The following is an 18910-nucleotide window of genomic DNA, read 5'->3' on the forward strand; positions in this document are numbered from 1 at the left end:
TAAATCGTTCAAAATTTGTTGACAAACTGTTGGAAAAACAATGATTAATTTCTTAAAAAATACAAGGAACCTTATGAAATATTATCACTTTATTATAAACAATAGATTATATTCGATAAAAATAGATACGATAGCACGGAATACATTATGAGGCATGAAAAAATTTTCGTAAAGCTTTAAGTATTCGGTAGACAAGTTGACTGATTAAATCAAAATTAAATCAAAGGTGATAATATACTATATATGGTTATTTTGATGAAATTTCCATTTATTTGCCCAGATATAATTATATGGTAATAAGGAAACTTTTTTTTTTTTTGATATTTACGTAGTCATAATTTGATAATTTGAGCTTTAAAACGTTTAAAGTAGTTTGTATGTAATATATCATTCGTATATGATTTGATGGAAATTCATTTATACGTATTTATTAACGTGCACACGAAGTGTCAAAAAATTATAAAATCTTAAGAACTTAATAGGTGGTACGACGAGCAGTATTGACTTTTATTAATACCGTGCATGAAATTGTGATATTTAAATTTAAACGGATAGAGCGATGAAGAAGAAGAAGAAGAAGAAGAAAAAAAATTGCGTATGCGCTAATCAAAAAAAAAAAAAAAAAAAAAAAAAAAAAAAAAATCCCAATGAATTTTCAATATTAACAAAGAAACGTTTGGGCAAGTTCATTAAAGTCTACTAGATAAATCCAGATATATTAATTGAAGAAATACAGAGCTAGCGATATCAAGTGGAAGCACTCGTCCTATCCAAGTCTTCGATACACATTCATGGTTTATGTTAGCAAAGTAATCTTAAACGGTTAGATCGATAAGCGAGAAGAAGTGCGTTTTCTCAAAAAGTGCGGAAACGTAAGATTAGTGGTGGTATTGGCCATTGGATTCGAGCTCTCCATGAGAATTCAACCAGTCGAGTCGATAAGAGTGGCAATGAAAGTGAAATGGACGTTGCGGAGATGAAAGCAGGGAAAGCTTTCTTCTCCATCACAATATCAAGTGGATAAATGTGAGAGAGTGCGTGTCCATTTATTTATTAGCGATGAGGCGACACGACGATCGGACGATCGTACGTAGAAAATGATGGACTAGTGAAGCCTTGGCAGTGCGCACTTGACGTCCGGAGCTTCTTCGAATTGCAAAGTTCAATAAAACAAGAGCGATTAATTATCAGGACGGCTATCCCTCGATGAGTGTTGCGTCGATATTCGAAGGCGAGATTCGAGACGGAAAAAAAAGTCGCTTTAATAAGATTGCAAACGAAAATAACCGGGCGACGCGCGAAAAGTTCAAAGTCCATGTTGCATAAGAATGAGGTCACGGAACTCGCCCGCGACGCGCCGTGATTTACTACGCGATTTCAAAGTATATCGACGCTTGTCCCAGTAATGAGCCTCTCCGTTATTACATTGCGTACGCTGACATTCATTACTTTCCAGCGCACTTCCAGCATAGTTCACGTGCGCGCACATACACTTACACATTGGCTTTTTTCTGGTCGAGTGGCAATTTAATCGTCTTTGGGAGGCTGCTGGTGATACGCGCTTTCTTGCCATCTTGAGCGTATTAATTTATTTCTTGAAAAAGTTGACGACCGAGTTAGGTTTGCCTACCTTTTCTCAAACTTCGCATCGTCTGATTATTCATTACTTTAATATTACTAAAACACCTTTGATCTCTCATTTTTTTTTTGTTTCTTTTTTTTGTTTTTCGTTTTGTTGTTGTTGTTGTTGTTGTTGTTGCTGTGATTCTTGCTGCTGCCGCCGCTGCTGCCGCTGCTGTTGTTATTGTTGTTGTTGTTGTTGTTGTTGTTGTTGTTGTGCTTTGTTTGCCTCTTTCTCTTATTTTGCTTTTATAAAACAAGTATAGATAGTGATAGTGTATGTGGATGTCCGAAAGAATATAATAGTCGCTTGTTATTATTTTTAAACTAGGTTTCCTAAAGTGCAGTCAGGTAAATAAGCTCGTTCCGCGAAACAGAACAAAGTAGCGCATTTGAAAAAGAAATGTAATTAATATAAATTGAGATTACAGATATTTTATAATATTTCATCAGCAATGTAAGTGCTCTAAAACGAGAAATATCTATATTTATGAAGAATTGCAAAACTGTAAGTCACGTTAAATGCTTAACAATAACCTTCGTTCAATTTTCAAACGCAACGGTAACATATTTGTAGTTTTTTATTCCATTTTTTGTTGCATTTAACAGCATCACCTTGAAATTTAATGCGTGCACTTATTTTAAATGTGTGTAATTGCTTTAAAATACTGTAGTGACAAAATTTCATTTCAATTTTTATGATTTTAGTGGGATTTAACAAATAGCGCTATCAATAAAAGTGTCCGTGATGAATTATAATGAAAGTAAAGAGTAACTGTTACGTATTATAAATACAACCAATACATTATGAATATTTGATGGTAAAATTTTATTTTTATGTCTTTGAATAAAAAATTATTAAAATATGTGTAACACATAGATACATAACACTTACTATAATAATGACGAACGCGTTGACTAAACTGTTACTAGTGCGTGAATATTATCAAATTTACATTTAAAATGATCGAAGTAGATAACTTCTTTTCGAATGTCCGTTTGAATTTATTATATTATATCAGTATATCTTGAATTTTCCAATATTATTATTATTACAACCAATAACAGGGTTTAATGATTAAATTGAAAAAAAAAAAAAAAAAAAAAAAAAAAAAAAAAAAACAGAAGAAAATAAAATAAATAAATAATTTAATTAATTGATCTTTTAAGTAAATGATTGAAATGATAATAAATTATAGATATAAATTATATATGTGATTTTGATTTATAAAATAATTTTAGAATTTACATAATTTTCTACGATCCTTTTTATCTCTTTCAATATATAACAATATCATCAACATATTTATAATTCAAATTTAAAAAGGAATCTATTCACTATAAAAATTGCGAAGAATAAAAATTCTCTTTAATATTGCTTTCTAATTTTTTATAAAGAATATGAGGGGTTTTTATACCAGCACATTTGTATATTTCGGGAATAAGTTAAGAAAGTCGATAGTATCTTGCTTATAGTCGATAGGAATTTAGTTTTCGGAAACATTTATTGGAGGAAGGATTTTTTTTTCACATTTCGTAGTGAATTTTATAAAGATAATTATTTAAGATTATTTTATTCTATATATATATATATATATATATACATATATATATATATATATATATATATTATGAATTTTTATCGTTAATAAGAAAGAATGTCTAATGCATAGTATCTCTCTAATATTTAATTTATTATTTATTTGTAAGCTTTATGATGATGAACTTAATGTATAATTTATAAGTTATGATATATAAAGAAGAATAAGCTTTTCTTTTTTTAAATAGAAAAAAAAAATAATACTAATTCCATTTTTGTCATTGTTTCTATTTCAGAATCAAGCTCGTTTAATCAATAGAAACACGTTTAAGAGAGTGAAAAATCAACGAAGCCGAGAACGAAGAAACTTTTTTTTTTTTTTTTTTTTTTTTCATACCTATATCGTAAAGAAGAAAACTAATAAAATTAAAGAAGATGTATTCCATACGAAAAGCTAATAAGATGATGGCGAGACGCAGAGTGACTCTACGATCCTGGAATGCCTCGAACAAGAATTTCGGTACAGATATTGAGTACAAGCCAATACGCAGTGTTCTCGTCGCTAATAGAGGTAAGTTTTAATGAGAGTTTATACTTTACAACAGCAACGCAAACTAAAAAAGTCTGCTTGTAAAACTAGCTTCGTCGGAGTCTTTGGAGTCTCGCTATCTTTTTCTCTGTATTTCATCGTTGCGAAGGCGCATAAATTTACAACTATTGATATACGGACGTATACGATTATATTTCAAATAGTCGCATATTTTCCCAAGTACTTTTATTAATATTAGGAACCACTTGAATGTAATAAAATTCGTGATAAAACATCATATTTCTTAATTATATGAAAGCTTCGTTTCATTAATGTTGATATATAAGCAATTTTAAATTCTAATTATACAATCAAAATTACAATTTAAAGTTAAAGCAACAATTTATTTCCATACACGCGTAAAGTTTTTTTTTTTTTTTTTTTTTTTTTCCTTAATAAATTTTTAATTTATATATTAAACTTGTACCACTATCTACTTGATAAATTAATGAACATTATTTTATATATAACATAATAACTATTCGTATACAATAATATTATAAGTGCATAGAAATAGATACACAAGCCATACGTATATACATACATGCGTACTTGTATGTGTATATAGGACAAATATCTATTTTTATTAGCTTGAAAAATATTTTAAAATAAATTCTATTTTCTAAGTGAAGCAATTTTACTATTGAAAATAGTATTAGTACAATTTTTCCTAATTCTAACAAAAATTACGTAAAACCGTCATCAAAATCATGAAATGAAAATTAAAAAAAAATTGTCTCACGCAATGTATAATTATTTATTTTATTTAAATAATTCAATAACTAAATGTATAAAATCTGAAAAAAAAAATTTTTTTCTTTATCATTATGTATTATTCAATTACGTTTCAAATAAATCTATTTTTTTATGTAATTTGAAATATAATGAAAAATATAATTAATTCCTTCTAGCATTTACACTTAAGTTATACTTAATAATAATATGATATATTTATAATTTATGCAGATATGTTTATTTAGAAAAAATATTTAAGATAATTGTAATAACAAATATATTTAATTATTTGTTAATTTAATCATAATATTTAATCATATATTTTTGGCAATATTATAAAAATCTTGCTAATTTGAATCAGTTTCGAATATTAATGTTTAAAAGATAAAGTCTATGATAATTGGATAGTCATTGCCCAAGAAGCATCAAAGTTTGTTATATAAAACAATGTAAGAAGATATTTTTTTAAAATTAGAAATAAAATATATTTGCCAAGTAATTTTTAGGTCTTCCTTGTATTGTCACTTCTTTCGTTCTTTCTCCGATCAATACATCTATAAATTTTCACTTAATTCATTCATAATAGTAATGAGTTTAAAAAATTTGGAAATCAATTGCAATTGCATATTAATAAAAGAAAAAAAAAAAAACAATATAAATATAGATTTAAAAATATTGTTTAAATACAAAATTTAAGCAAGTGCTCATTGCATCTTCAATTTTACGTTATAAATAAGTTATTAAAAAAATATTTATTTATTCATCTTTTCGATATATTGATAATTTTTAATCTTACTTCACTAATGAAAGTTTATAAAGGTCATATTTTTATAATAATTATCTATCGACTTAAAAATATTTTATTTAACACGCGTAAAAATAAATTGAATTCCATAAAATTATGTAGAAAAATTTCTTGGTATGTAACTTGATAGATTTTTCACTTTTTAATTACATTGCATTCGATAAAATATATGTTTTTTTTTTTTTTTTTTTTTTTTCCTGAGCTATTACGTAATATAAATGTACGAATGATTAAGAATAAATAAATTGTAAAAAATATTTAATTCTTTTCAATCGTGACTATTAATTTAATGATTTTATTATAATTTGAGTAAAAATAATTGAATAATTCAATAGAAATTCTAAATTTTGAAGTTTATAGAAATCGTATGCTCGTAAAGTTTGAATAATTTCATTTCATACATAAAATCTCTTAGATTTTTGTTGAATAAGAAATTTAGCATGATAAGGACATACTATATATATTAATCATTTACAATGTATGTCAAAGTATGTTATTCAAGAGTATGCGATTTTTATGAATTGAAAATAGTTTTTGTATGCTTAAGCATAAAATAAGTAATCCAAATATAAGTAGACGTAATCTGGTTCTAATAAAAGTTGAATAAGTTATCACGCATTTATTTATTTATTTATTTTTATATAACCTTTATATTTTTAATGTTAATAATTGAAAAAATATTTTATCGATGATCTTATGTTTTGCATTATTTAATAATAGATTAAATATATGTGTTCGTTTGCATTATTATAGATTTTGTAGTAGTTTTTGGGGAAAAGAAAATGAAAAAGAAAAGATGTCAACCGTCTGTACGATTCTGATGAGCAGCAAATACTTTATCAATAAATAAAACGAATGAAAAATTAAATTAATATATTAAAGTTTGAAAAAATGTTAAAAAATTGAACGAGATAATTTCACTTAATATAGAATCAAAATTATAAGTTGCTTTCGTAATGTATGGACATTTTATTTAAACTATTAATGCCTAAATACGTGACGAAAGATAAAAAGAAAAATTTTTTTTTTTTTTTTTTATTTTTCATATTGAAATAGTAATAGCGTAAGACTTATTTACAATTTATCGTTTTATTTCAATTTATTCTAATACAAAACTTTAATTTTTGTCTACTCGTTATCGCTTTAATGCATCAAGTACAATTATCTTTCGTGACTTTTACGACTTCTTAAATATATATTACTATTGGATGTAGTAATGCTTGTATTATATTTATTAAAAGAATATTTTATAAATGGACCATTATCGTTTTATAAAATGCAAATACTTTAATATTGAATTCAAGTATTTAATAATGATAAGGGGATTGGCAAAAACAACAGCATCAGTAAGAGAAATAATAATTTATAATCAATTAATTATTATTGATATTAAGTGGAAATAAATAGATTTTGTTAAAGCATCATTATAAAAGAATAAATATTGTCCCTCTAATTAATCATCCATGGGATTAATATTTTTTTAATCATTAACTGATTCATAGCAATTCTTAAAAATATATTTTTCAACATTAAAAGGACTAAGTAAGAACTGTTAAAAATATAAGCTAAAAGAACATCAAACCGAATAAAATGAAAAACAATAAATAAAATAACAAATGCACATGTCAATAAAATATTGTTATAATTATGTTTTATTAAACTAAATATTTAAAGAATAAATTGGCATCGCTTAAAAATGTTACTCAATAAGTCTTTATGAATGTCATTCGTGAGATTTTTTTTTCAATTTGGATATATCGAAACTTGCATAACTCAAAAATGTTGAAATACTTAGTAATATTTACGATTTTATTTTAAATAAACTTTGTGTCATAAAAATATAATTAGACGTAATAGATTTGAGATTAGAATTATTTTGTAGACTTATAGCGAATGAGGATAACGATTGAAGTTTTTTGAGGAATAGCAGGACTGAATGGTCTTTTATATTAATTTAATAACGAAAAATAATTTAATATAGCAGTTTTCTCTGCAGCGTGACAAATTTATTTGTCAAAATTAATATGTTTAAATTGATTATCAATTAAATCGTTATAAAATTCTCATAAACATGTAATATTGTATATAATACGTAAATTCTTTTATTCTAACAACTATTATTTCTTAATGTAATCATCCTTGATATACGGGTGGTTATAATTTTTTTTTTTTTTTATAATTTATAATTTTGTTTTTTGTATACAATATACAGATTTTATTCTTTCATTTGATTTTTTTTCTCTATGTATCTATTAATTGAAAAATTACGATACTCAAATCGATCGTTTGTAATAATATAATGTATTATTATTATTAGATTATTGCGTGATGCATACACAAGTAATATAGTACAATTGAGTAAAAAATCAATTTGTTTATTTATACGATAGCTTGTATGTGAGAAGTATCATTGTGACTAAAAGAATTTATCATTTATTGTAGAATATTAAAGATGAGTGGTTCTATTTCTTTTTTTCTTTTCTTTTTCTTTTTCTTTCTTTTATTTTTATTTATTTTTTTTTTTTTTTATCTAAGCTTGCTTTATTATTTATTATAAATGAAATGAAATTGATTGAAAGATTCTAAGTGTTGTTTATTGTACACTAATTATTGGAATTTATTATTTTATCTTAGTATAAGATCTTAAAATTCTTTATCAAAAAAAATATTGACGCGATGGATATTTAGGAAAAAATAAAGTTGTTGGTAGTTTTGAAGTAATTAAATAATAAGCATTTCGCTAATAAATTGCTTCGTTATTTATTATTATTAATTGCGTAATATATAATCCATTGCCTAGAAGGGCCTAGACCATTAATATAAAGAATCTATATATTTAATAACGAACGTTTGTTTGTACAAATCGAAAAAATGATAATCAGTAAGAGGCGGTATTATGGCTTAACATGGTTTTTCTTTTTTTTTTTATCTTTTATGCAATTATGAATATTTACATTTCCAGATGTTTACGTAATAAAAATTAGCGAATCGTGGGATTTGAAAAAGCGGTTATTTTAATATATTCTGACTATGGTTGAATTGGTTATTATGGTCGGCTCGTTGCCTTATTCCCTTCGATAATATCATATTAACATATTTGAAAATTATTTCGCGAATTTCGACGAATTTTCATGTATAAAAGTCACTTTTTTTCTTCATCTCAATTTCAATTCGTAAATTCGGGAGAATAAATGCTAGCGTTGGAGTCGCGTACTTATCACCTACGTATTTCCAAAGTATTCAATCTCAGCGCTCGATAAAGCTCGATATAATGTTATTGATGATGGAAAAAAACAAAATAAAAAAATAAAAAAAAATAGGCCTTTCTCAGGAATATGACCGACATGGTATTATTTATCTATTTCTTCTTCCTTCTTTAGGCGAAATCGCAATCCGGGTGTTCCGAGCATGTACGGAATTGGGTATTCGCTCGGTAGCCGTTTATTCCGAGCAGGACAAAATGCAAATGCACCGGCAAAAGGCAGACGAGAGTTACATCGTTGGTCGTGGCTTACCTCCCGTTCAGGCGTATCTCAGCATACCGGAGATAATAAGGGTGGCCAAGGAGAACGACGTCGACGCTGTTCATCCGGGTTATGGTTTTCTCTCGGAGAGGGCTGATTTTGCTCAAGCCGTCATAGACGCTGGCATTCGCTTTATTGGCCCAAGACCCGAAGTTGTTCAGCAAATGGGAGATAAGGTAATTTCCATTTGCTGTTATTCACACCGATAATGCTGGCGAGTCGCCGTTAGAATTTGTTTTCTATGTTTGATAGCGTCGCTACGTAAGATTTCTCAGCTCCGAACAAGCCGAGTGCAATTGTATTCTGGGCATTCTTTAACATGGCTGAAGCATCCAATTTATAAATCTCACGCGTGTAATTTAATTTTATTATATATCGCAATATAAGTGGTGATGGTGGTGGTGGTGGTGGTTTTTTTATTTATTAATTTATTATTATTTTTTTTGTTTTTTGGTGTTTTTTGTTTTTTGTTTTTCAATTTTCAATCCCGAGTGTAGATCGTGTTGATTAAAGCCAACGATAACTCACTCGCATAACAAGTTAAAAATTGAAAATAATTTTGATACGTTTTAAGTATATTCAGCGCGCGTTTCATCCATTAATTTCTCTATAATTAATGTAAAATGTTCTTTAATAAATTAGACAATTAAAGATAAATTTGCGATGTTTGCTTGGACTTTTAATGTCGTATTAATTGGATTAATTATGATATTATTGTAGGTTGCGGCAAGAAAAGCTGCGATCGACGCTGGTGTACCTATTGTTCCTGGTACAGATGGTCCTGTGACATCCTCCGACGAAGCGATGGAATTTTGCACGAAGTACGGCTTACCAGTTATATTTAAAGCGGCTTATGGTGGGGGTGGACGAGGTGAATTACAATCAATTATTCAAATTGCTCTATGTTATTATTGGAGTTTTGAGGTAAGAGTTAAGCCGATTATTTATTAATCTTTAGGTATGAGAGTCGTGAAACGAATGGATGAAGTACGCGAATTATTCGATCGTGCATCGTCCGAAGCGAAAGCTGCTTTTGGCAATGGTGCCATGTTTATTGAAAAATTCATTGAACGACCACGTCATATCGAAGTTCAGTTACTTGGTGATCACGCAGGCAACGTTGTTCATCTTTACGAACGCGATTGTTCCGTTCAACGTCGGCATCAAAAGGTAAGCTACTATTATCAATAATTAATACGGTATTTCAAGTATAAAATATGAATTTTCAATTAAAATATCACGCTAAATAGTCGGTATATCGATAGATTTACGAGTCTCGTAATATGTAAAAAGACTGTCCTAGATTCTTTATTACTATACTTATATTATTATTGTTTATTTGTTAGTTAAAGTAGTTAGTTTAGTCATAATTGCGGCTACCTTAAAGTTATATTACTATTTAAGTGTTGGGTAGCATTCTTCTTTGATTAACTGACTAACTTTCATGTTTCTCTCTCTCTCTCTCTCTCTCTCTCTCTCTCTATAACAATAATAACAATAATAACAATAACAATAATAACAACAATAATAATAACAATAATAACAATAATAACAATAATAACAATAACAATAATAATAATCGTATCGATCCAAGGTTGTTGAAATAGCCCCGGCGCCAATTCTTGATTCAAAAGTTCGAGACAGGATGACGGAATATGCTGTTAAGTTAGCCAAACACGTAGGTTACGCTAACGCGGGAACAGTGGAGTTTTTGGCCGACGAAACTGGTAATTTTTACTTTATCGAGGTAAACGCGAGATTGCAAGTAGAGCATACAGTGACGGAAGAAATTACCGGGTAAGCCATTTCATGCTTATATAATCATTAGAAATCATTAGATTAATGTAAATTATCTTGTTATTGGTGAGCAGTATTGATCTTGTTCAATCACAAATTCGAGTGGCGGAAGGTATAACTTTGCCCGAATTGGGCATGACTCAGGAGAAAATAAAGCCCCAAGGATTTGCCATTCAGTGTCGAGTCACTACCGAGGATCCCGCAAAAAGCTTTCAACCCGATACCGGCAGAATAGAAGTATTCCGCTCGGGAGAGGGTATGGGTATTCGTTTGGATGGTGCTTCGGCCTTTGGTGGTGCCATCATTTCCCCCTATTACGATTCCCTTCTCGTCAAGGTATTTTGGCTTTTAACGTATTACGGCTGAGTGGATTATACAATATTCTCAAATTAATTTTCTTTACAAATGAATAATTGCATAAGGATATTAAACATCATTGATACCACTTTTACGTATTATTAATGTATTTTCAATTTGATCTAACATTAATGCATTGCTCGATTGGGAGATATTAGCGGTATACAAATTTTTGTCTAATTTACGATTATTACCGACGATAGATTAATTTGTCAATTGTAATGGAACGAATATTTGACCATCGCATAAACAAACGATCATTGTAGTGACAAACAATTATATCACTAGGTCATCGCCCATGCTGGTGATCTTCAGTCATCTTGCGCAAAAATGAACCGAGCCCTTCGCGAGTTCCGTGTTCGCGGCGTCAAAATGTCCTGGAGAATCAAAAGTTCTTAAATGGCAACATCGACACGTATTTCATCGACGAGAACCCGCAGCTCTTCCAATTTCAGCCAAGTCAGAATCGTGCACAAAAGCTTCTGAATTATATTGGTAGTGTTCTTGTGAATGGGCCGAGTACTCCCCTTGCGACCCCACTCAAACCTGCCGAAATCCGACCGAATGTACCACAAATAGCCATAGGTAAGTCATGATTACATTCATGTTCTTCATACTTCACGTATTAGGTGTTCTTACCTGCCAAGTTATCAATAATTACTAGTTACGTGTAGTATTGGTGTACCTTTATATGTATATCAATAGATTTGTCAATTTGTTGATTTGCGCTCAATTATTTATTATTTATAACTTATTATGATATTTTCGAGCCCGCTATTATTATCATAGTTTATATAAAATTTTATTGTTGTTATTTTATAGCAGTTAGTAAATTTTTATAAAGTGGAATCTCTGATTTTATTATTAGCTAAGAGTTTTATAATTTACAGAACAACAACTTTATTCTACATTAAATACAGTAATATCAGTTTAAATTAAAGGCCTTCATCAGTAACATTATTCTTTCTTAAACTAATACGTTCAAAGCTATGTGCACACTAACACGAAAGAAATAAAAAATTATTACATACATCGATTGAAAATTGTTATATCGATAAATTTAATTAAAAATACATCCTCAAGTTATATTTACTAGACATTTCTTTACATTGGGTCTATTTATTTAATTTTTTTTTTTTTTAAGCATAATAGAGGATTATTACTATTTAGTATGCGATTTATTGGGTAGGACAAGGCAAAACATTCATACTATGAAAGTGGTTTGTAACTTGCTTTAAAGATATCCGACAATCAAACATGTTTTTTTTTTTTTTTATATTTGTTGTTAAATTAAAAAAAAATCTAATATTTATCCAGCGATTTATTATGCCAATTTTTTTTTTTTCACCCTTACTTTGAATGCGCAGAATTTCTTATTTCGATATATGTAATAATTATAAGAAAAATGATGAAATGTTTTTAATGTTTGTTGTTCATACTAAGTATGCTAATACGTAAGATATTTTTTTCTGTGATAATATATTGTGTCGAAAAGAAATTCAATTATAAGTGTGACCATAAATTTTTTGAACTGTTTATCTCGTACATTAAATGAATTTTGCTTTATTAAAGCTTATTTTCTTTTAGCGCCTTCACGAAATTAGCCTTTTTGTCAAAAAAAAAAGAAAATTTGATTCATATAGTTTAATAAAATTTTTCGATTTATATATATATATATATATATATATATATTCCTGAATTTTGTAAAAATTATTAACGAGGATACTATTAAGATATTTATGCGCTTAGACACTGATGCGCTTAAATTAAAACTTAAATTAAAAGAAAAATTTTTTCATATTAACATTAGTGTTGGGCTCATTTTTACATTTGCAATCGAATTATAATGTAATTTTAACAATCATTAAACTCTTTTTTTCTAGATACGCATAACGAGACATTTTAATTGAACTTTTTTTCAAATTGAAACTAACATTAGAAGAGAAAAAGAAAAGAGAAAAAAAACAAAACAAAAAATGAAAAAAAAAACAATTTTTCTGTGTATGCATATGAATATATATATATATATATCAATTTTCCATACGTTCATTAGCAATATAATATCATTCGATACAATGAAAGTCTTTGGTTATACGAATTTCGCATGCTTTATCGTTTTGTTTGCGAATGTTTTTAGACTATGCTAAGCTTGCAGCAGCCGAGGAGTCGGATCCAGACGCACCAGGTACGTCTAAAATTCTGAAATCATAATCTTTTTACGACTATCCTTACTACATCCATTATATAACGATTAATTTTCAATACGATCATTCGTGCTTATACTTAGTTGAAAGTAAGGATTAACAAAGTTGACGCATTCTTAAAACTGTAGAAATGAGCATGGCAAAAGAAAAGAAAAGAAAAGAAAAGAAAAGAAATGAAAAGAAAAGAAATGAAAAGAAATGAAAAGAAAAAAAGAAAGAAAGAAAGAAAGAAAGAAGGAAAGAAAGAAAAAGAAAAGAAAAGAAAAATAGAGCAGAAGTAAACGACATATGAAAAGTAATTTCATGAAAAATCAGAACGTGGTTGTCGAGTAATTGAAGCTGTTTGTTTACAGATATACAAAGTCCTCCGAAAGGCTTACGGCAAGTCTTGACAGAAAAGGGCCCGGAGGCCTTTGCCAAGGCCGTTCGTCAGCACAAGGGTCTATTACTTATGGACACGACCTTCCGCGACGCACATCAGTCACTCCTGGCGACACGAGTTCGCTCGCACGATCTCTTGCTCATTTCGCCCTTCGTCGCCCACAAGTTCCACAGCTTGTACGCGATGGAAAACTGGGGTGGTGCCACTTTTGACGTGGCCCTTCGCTTTCTACACGAGTGTCCTTGGGAGCGACTTGAGGATATGCGTAAAATTATACCGAATATTCCGTTCCAGATGCTGCTGCGAGGTGCCAACGCGGTTGGCTACACCAACTATCCAGACAACGTAGTCTTCAAGTTCTGTGAGCTTGCAGTGCAAACGGGAATGGACATTTTCCGTGTTTTCGATTCTCTCAACTACATGCCTAACTTGATTCTTGGTAATAATAATTATTTAAACGCTCATCTTGATTTCACCTCAATGCTCAATTATTATTATTATTATCACTTGCTATTGTATTTTTGGCATTATTTCGTCTTCGATTATACTCGAGGGGATATTTTTTTTCATAATCGACGGCTATAATATTTGTAATATAATTGCGATTTTACGAAACATTTACGAAATTATTGGCAGTATTTTATTCGTAATATTATTCGGGAGCATTTGAGAACGAAAAGTAACTAACTTTACGGCAAAGAATGCTTTCACTTTATGCTGAAAATCTTTTGAATTTAAAAAGTTGTACATTTTCCTGAATAATCAAACATACGATTTTCAATAATTCCAAACTTTAATGAATGTGGATTTATGTAGAGGTAAGGAAATTTAAGTGAAAGTGTAATTGGATAAATAAATCAATATATAATTTGAATAATGTGAATATTGTGCGAGTAAATGTTAATTAAAGATATCGGTAGATGCGATGTTAAATACATAATAATAATTGATCTAACGGTTATAGTTAACGAGCGATGAAATTTATGCGACAAAAATAAATTTCTTTCATAATTTTGCTTGCTTTTGCCCTGACATCTTCCATCGAACAGTCGATAAATGTGATAAAATAATGGACAAATAAAGAAAAAGAAAAAGAAAAAGACAAAGACAAAGATAAAGATAATGATAAAGATAAAGATAAAGATAAAGATAAAGATAAAGATAAAAGAAATTCCTTAATAGTTGGCAGGGCACGTACCGTTTTGAATAATTTCACAAGTCTCGCATAATTAAACAAACTGGACAATCATAGCTAATCATCATCAGGCTTTAATGATTCGTTGATATTGGCAGGAATGGAAGCGGCTGGCAAGGCTGGTGGAGTCGTGGAGGCCGCGATATCGTACACGGGTGATGTGAGCGACCCAAATCGTACAAAGTACGACTTGAAGTATTACGTTGGACTTGCGAACGAGCTTGTAAAGGCCGGCACGCACGTTTTATCGATTAAAGACATGGCGGGCCTTTTAAAGCCCAAAGCCGCGAGCTTATTGGTGGACGCCATTAGACAGAAGCAGCCGGACGTACCGATACACATTCATACTCACGACACTTCGGGATCCGGAGTTGCCTCGATGCTCGCCTGCGCCGAAGCTGGTGCGGATGTGGTCGATGTGGCCGTGGACAGTATGTCCGGTATGACAAGTCAGCCGTCAATGGGAGCAATTATCGCTTCTCTCCAGGGTAAATTGTTTCACACTTGTTTTTCTCGCTTGTCTCCTTGTGTTTTAGAGAGCGAGCTTTTATAAATCTCTATAATTACTCTTATATGACTAATACTGTAATAATTCAAGCTCACTTAAAATCTCTTATTTATTCAATGATCAATTTAACCTTTATGCGATACGAGTAAATTAGTTTGTCACTTTGGAATGACAAATTTTTAGAATAAACTTTTCAAATTATAGATGCTTAAAAGAGTTATAAATTAATATAATTTCGTCGTTAATTTTATAAATTAAAACAAAACAAAAGTCTCTTTTAATCTTCATTTCTTTCATTCTTCTTATAATATCCTTCATTCGATCCGTAAATTCGATATGTAAAGCAAAGTCTGCGTCTCATTATGGGATAAGTATAAATTACGAATACCTAAAATAGCGATTGACAATGTATATATATATATGTGTGTGTGTGTGTGTGTGTGTGTGTGTTTGTGGGTTTGTATTTGTGTATTATAGGCTCAGCCCAAGATACGGGATTCAATTTGAAGGATATTTCGGAGTACTCGGCTTATTGGGAACAGACTCGCACTTTGTACGCGCCATTTGAATGCACAACAACAATGAAATCTGGAAATGCCGATGTTTATTTGAACGAGATTCCTGGCGGACAATACACGAATCTTCAGTTCCAAGCTTATTCCCTCGGTCTTGGAGAGTTCTTCGAAGACGTTAAGAAGGCTTATAGGGATGCCAATCTCCTTCTTGGTGATATTATCAAGGTTACGCCTAGCTCAAAGGTAGTAGGGGACTTTGCACAATTTATGGTTCAGAATAAGCTCAAGCCAAATGACGTACTTGAAAAAGCCGAAGAACTTTCTTTTCCAAAATCAGTGGTGGAGTTTCTCCAAGGTGCTATTGGTGAACCGTATCAAGGATTCCCCGAACCTTTACGGTACAATGATCTTTTTTTTTTTTTTTTTTGTTTTTTTTTGTTTTTTTTTTTCCATATTAAATTGGTTTCGTACTGACAACGCACTTGTCTCTCAATGTTCCATCATTACTACACGTGTATATATATATATATATATATATATATATATATATATTTACTTATTTATAGGTCGAAAGTTTTGAAAGACATGCCACGGATTAAGGGAAGACCGGGCGAAAGCTTAGCCCCGTTAGACTTCAATGCTTTGAAAGCTCGATTACAAGAATCTCATTCGCGTATTACCGATAAAGATGTTATGTCCGCTGCACTTTATCCGGAAGTTACGGAAGATTATCTCAACTTCCACGAGTCATACGGGCCAGTTGACAAATTAGATACAAGGATCTTTTTAACTGGACCAAAGGTTGGCGAGGAATTCGAGGTCACTATCGAAAAGGGTAAAACATTAGGTATAAAAACGTTAGCGATGGCCGAAGATCTTACACCAAACGGAGAGCGCGAAGTATTCTTTGAGATGAATGGACAATTGCGATCTGTTTTCATTAAGGACAAGGAAGCTGTTAAGGTACAAATAATCCCGTTGAACAATTAAAGCACTATTGACCATTGTAATTAATAGCATATTAATAGCTTAGCGTTCGTGAATATAGTAATATAAGATTGTGTAAATTATTGCAGGAGTTACACATTCACCCGAAAGCGTCAAAGACCGACAAGAATCAAATTGGCGCTCCGATGCCTGGTACTGTTATCGATATACGTGTCAAGGTTGGTGATAGCGTCGAAAAGGGTGCCGCCCTTATTGTACTTTCGGCAATGAAAATGGAGATGGTCGTGCAAGCGCCGCGGGCAGGTAAAATCAAGACTCTTGACATTACACAAGGAATGAAACTCGAGGGCGACGATCTCCTGCTCACAATTGAATAAGCCTAATTTCACTAATTTCACCTCCTCTGCGCTCATTGTTTATTATGTCCAAGATAAAGAGTCACAAACTTATTAGGAAACAATGATAACGCGACAATGCTGTCTCGATGACTATTCATACAAAAATTTTATCAATATCAACAAGCCAATTAAACTTTCGATTAAAAATGAAAAATTAATAAGAATATTATATTAAGTATAGACGATAAATTTGTTACTTTTTTTTTTTCTATTTTTTTTTTTTTTTTTTTTTTTTTTTTTATACCTTTGTATTATTCTTAATATAATATCGACTGTTTGACACTATTGACAGCATTAAATATCAATATAGACTTGAACCATTATTATTAAATTCTTAAAGAATATCACAAAGACGTACCATTATTTTTACCATACAAGAATGAAATGAATAAAAAGTAATGATATTTTATAAAACTGTTCTCTGGAAGAATATAATCTAGATTTCATATATTTTTCTATACTAATATATATATATATATATATATATATATATATATATATATATATTTTTTTTTTTTTTTTTATATATAAATTTGTATCCGTTAAACAATATAATATTAATAAGCATGAACACGTTAAAAGGGGGAAAAGAAAAAAATTTGAAAATATTCATGTACTATTAATAATGCAAATAATTTTCTGTAATAGAAAGTTCAGTAATGTCTATACTGTATAAATAAGAAATACTTGAAATTTGTTATTTACAAACGATAAAATGTAAAGTCCGTTAGTTTTTATAATAATTTTCATACAATGTTCTTAAATATTACTAAAAGAAATTCAACACGATTTTAGCAATTTATGATCGCAACTGGTCGTAATATTACTTAAATATTTATAAAGAGTGAGAGAGAGTGAGAGAGAGAGAGAGAGAGAGAGAGAGAGAGATTTCTTATTGTAATAAATAATCTACAAAGTTTAAGAGATGTATATTGAATTTATTATGTTTTTGATTTGTCATTATTGAATATTTAATTAAATATGTGCATAAATTATTTAATACTCGTAGAATTGAATGAATATTTTCATAATTACTCTCTTCCAGAAAAATTGCATTGTTAAAATACATTCATGTAAAATATGTAATTAAAAATAAAATTAAAACACAAGCATGCAATACATGATGAAAAATACGTAAAGCAGCGTATTCGAAATAAAATTTTTTTTTTTAAATAATAGTTAGAAGCTAGGCTTGCAATGGAAATTAATTGTTTATAATGATTCATTAATCGGACTTTATGATTTGATATATATTAAATTTCTCTAATTACTTGTAAATTAAATTTTATTAATATCTGGCCTACTTAGCATTCGGTATAATAACTTAAAAATACATTTTAATCATTGTTTGCTATAAAAATTAATTTTTAAAAAACTATTATCTTTATGCATGCCACTTATGTAGAATGAAATTTTGTATATAACATTTATTATTCTAAAATTACTTTTATAATGCAGGTAAATTAACATATACGTACGTAGTAAGTAACCCTTCTAAATATTTTTTTTTTTTTTTATTAATAATTACTTTTTAAAATCCAACGATTAAATTATTTTTCTTACTGATTTTTTAATTACAAGCTGTTATTATGCGTTATACGACTCATTAATTCAACAAAATTGTTTTTATTTTAAATTTATTATAATATAAAGTTAAACTATTAATAACAGAAGCTTAATATTAAATGGATGAATTATGTATTCGCAATTATATGAATGTACATAGGATGAATTGGGATTAATCTAAATTAATACAGTCTTGTATCAAGATTACATTTCAAAAATTAAGTTTT

General features: G+C 29.3%; 1 protein-coding gene across 1 annotated transcript; it reads left to right on the top strand.

Moving 5' to 3' along the window:
- The first annotated feature begins 3546 nt into the window (after positions 1–3546).
- PCB (Pyruvate carboxylase) lies at positions 3547–17223 on the top strand. Its single transcript, XM_011507253.1, is given in 14 exon segments — positions 3547–3731; positions 8670–8989; positions 9534–9684; positions 9772–9983; positions 10408–10610; positions 10685–10946; positions 11256–11334; positions 11337–11552; positions 13105–13152; positions 13525–13992; positions 14847–15236; positions 15734–16169; positions 16338–16734; positions 16848–17223. Coding segments are annotated over 14 exon segments (3567 nt in total). The 5' UTR covers positions 3547–3595; the 3' UTR covers positions 17097–17223.
- The last annotated feature ends 1687 nt before the right edge of the window (positions 17224–18910 follow it).

This window comes from Ceratosolen solmsi, unplaced genomic scaffold, assembly GCF_000503995.2.
Source record: "Ceratosolen solmsi marchali unplaced genomic scaffold, CerSol_1.0 scaffold6, whole genome shotgun sequence".
Taxonomy (NCBI): Eukaryota; Metazoa; Arthropoda; class Insecta; order Hymenoptera; family Agaonidae; genus Ceratosolen; species Ceratosolen solmsi.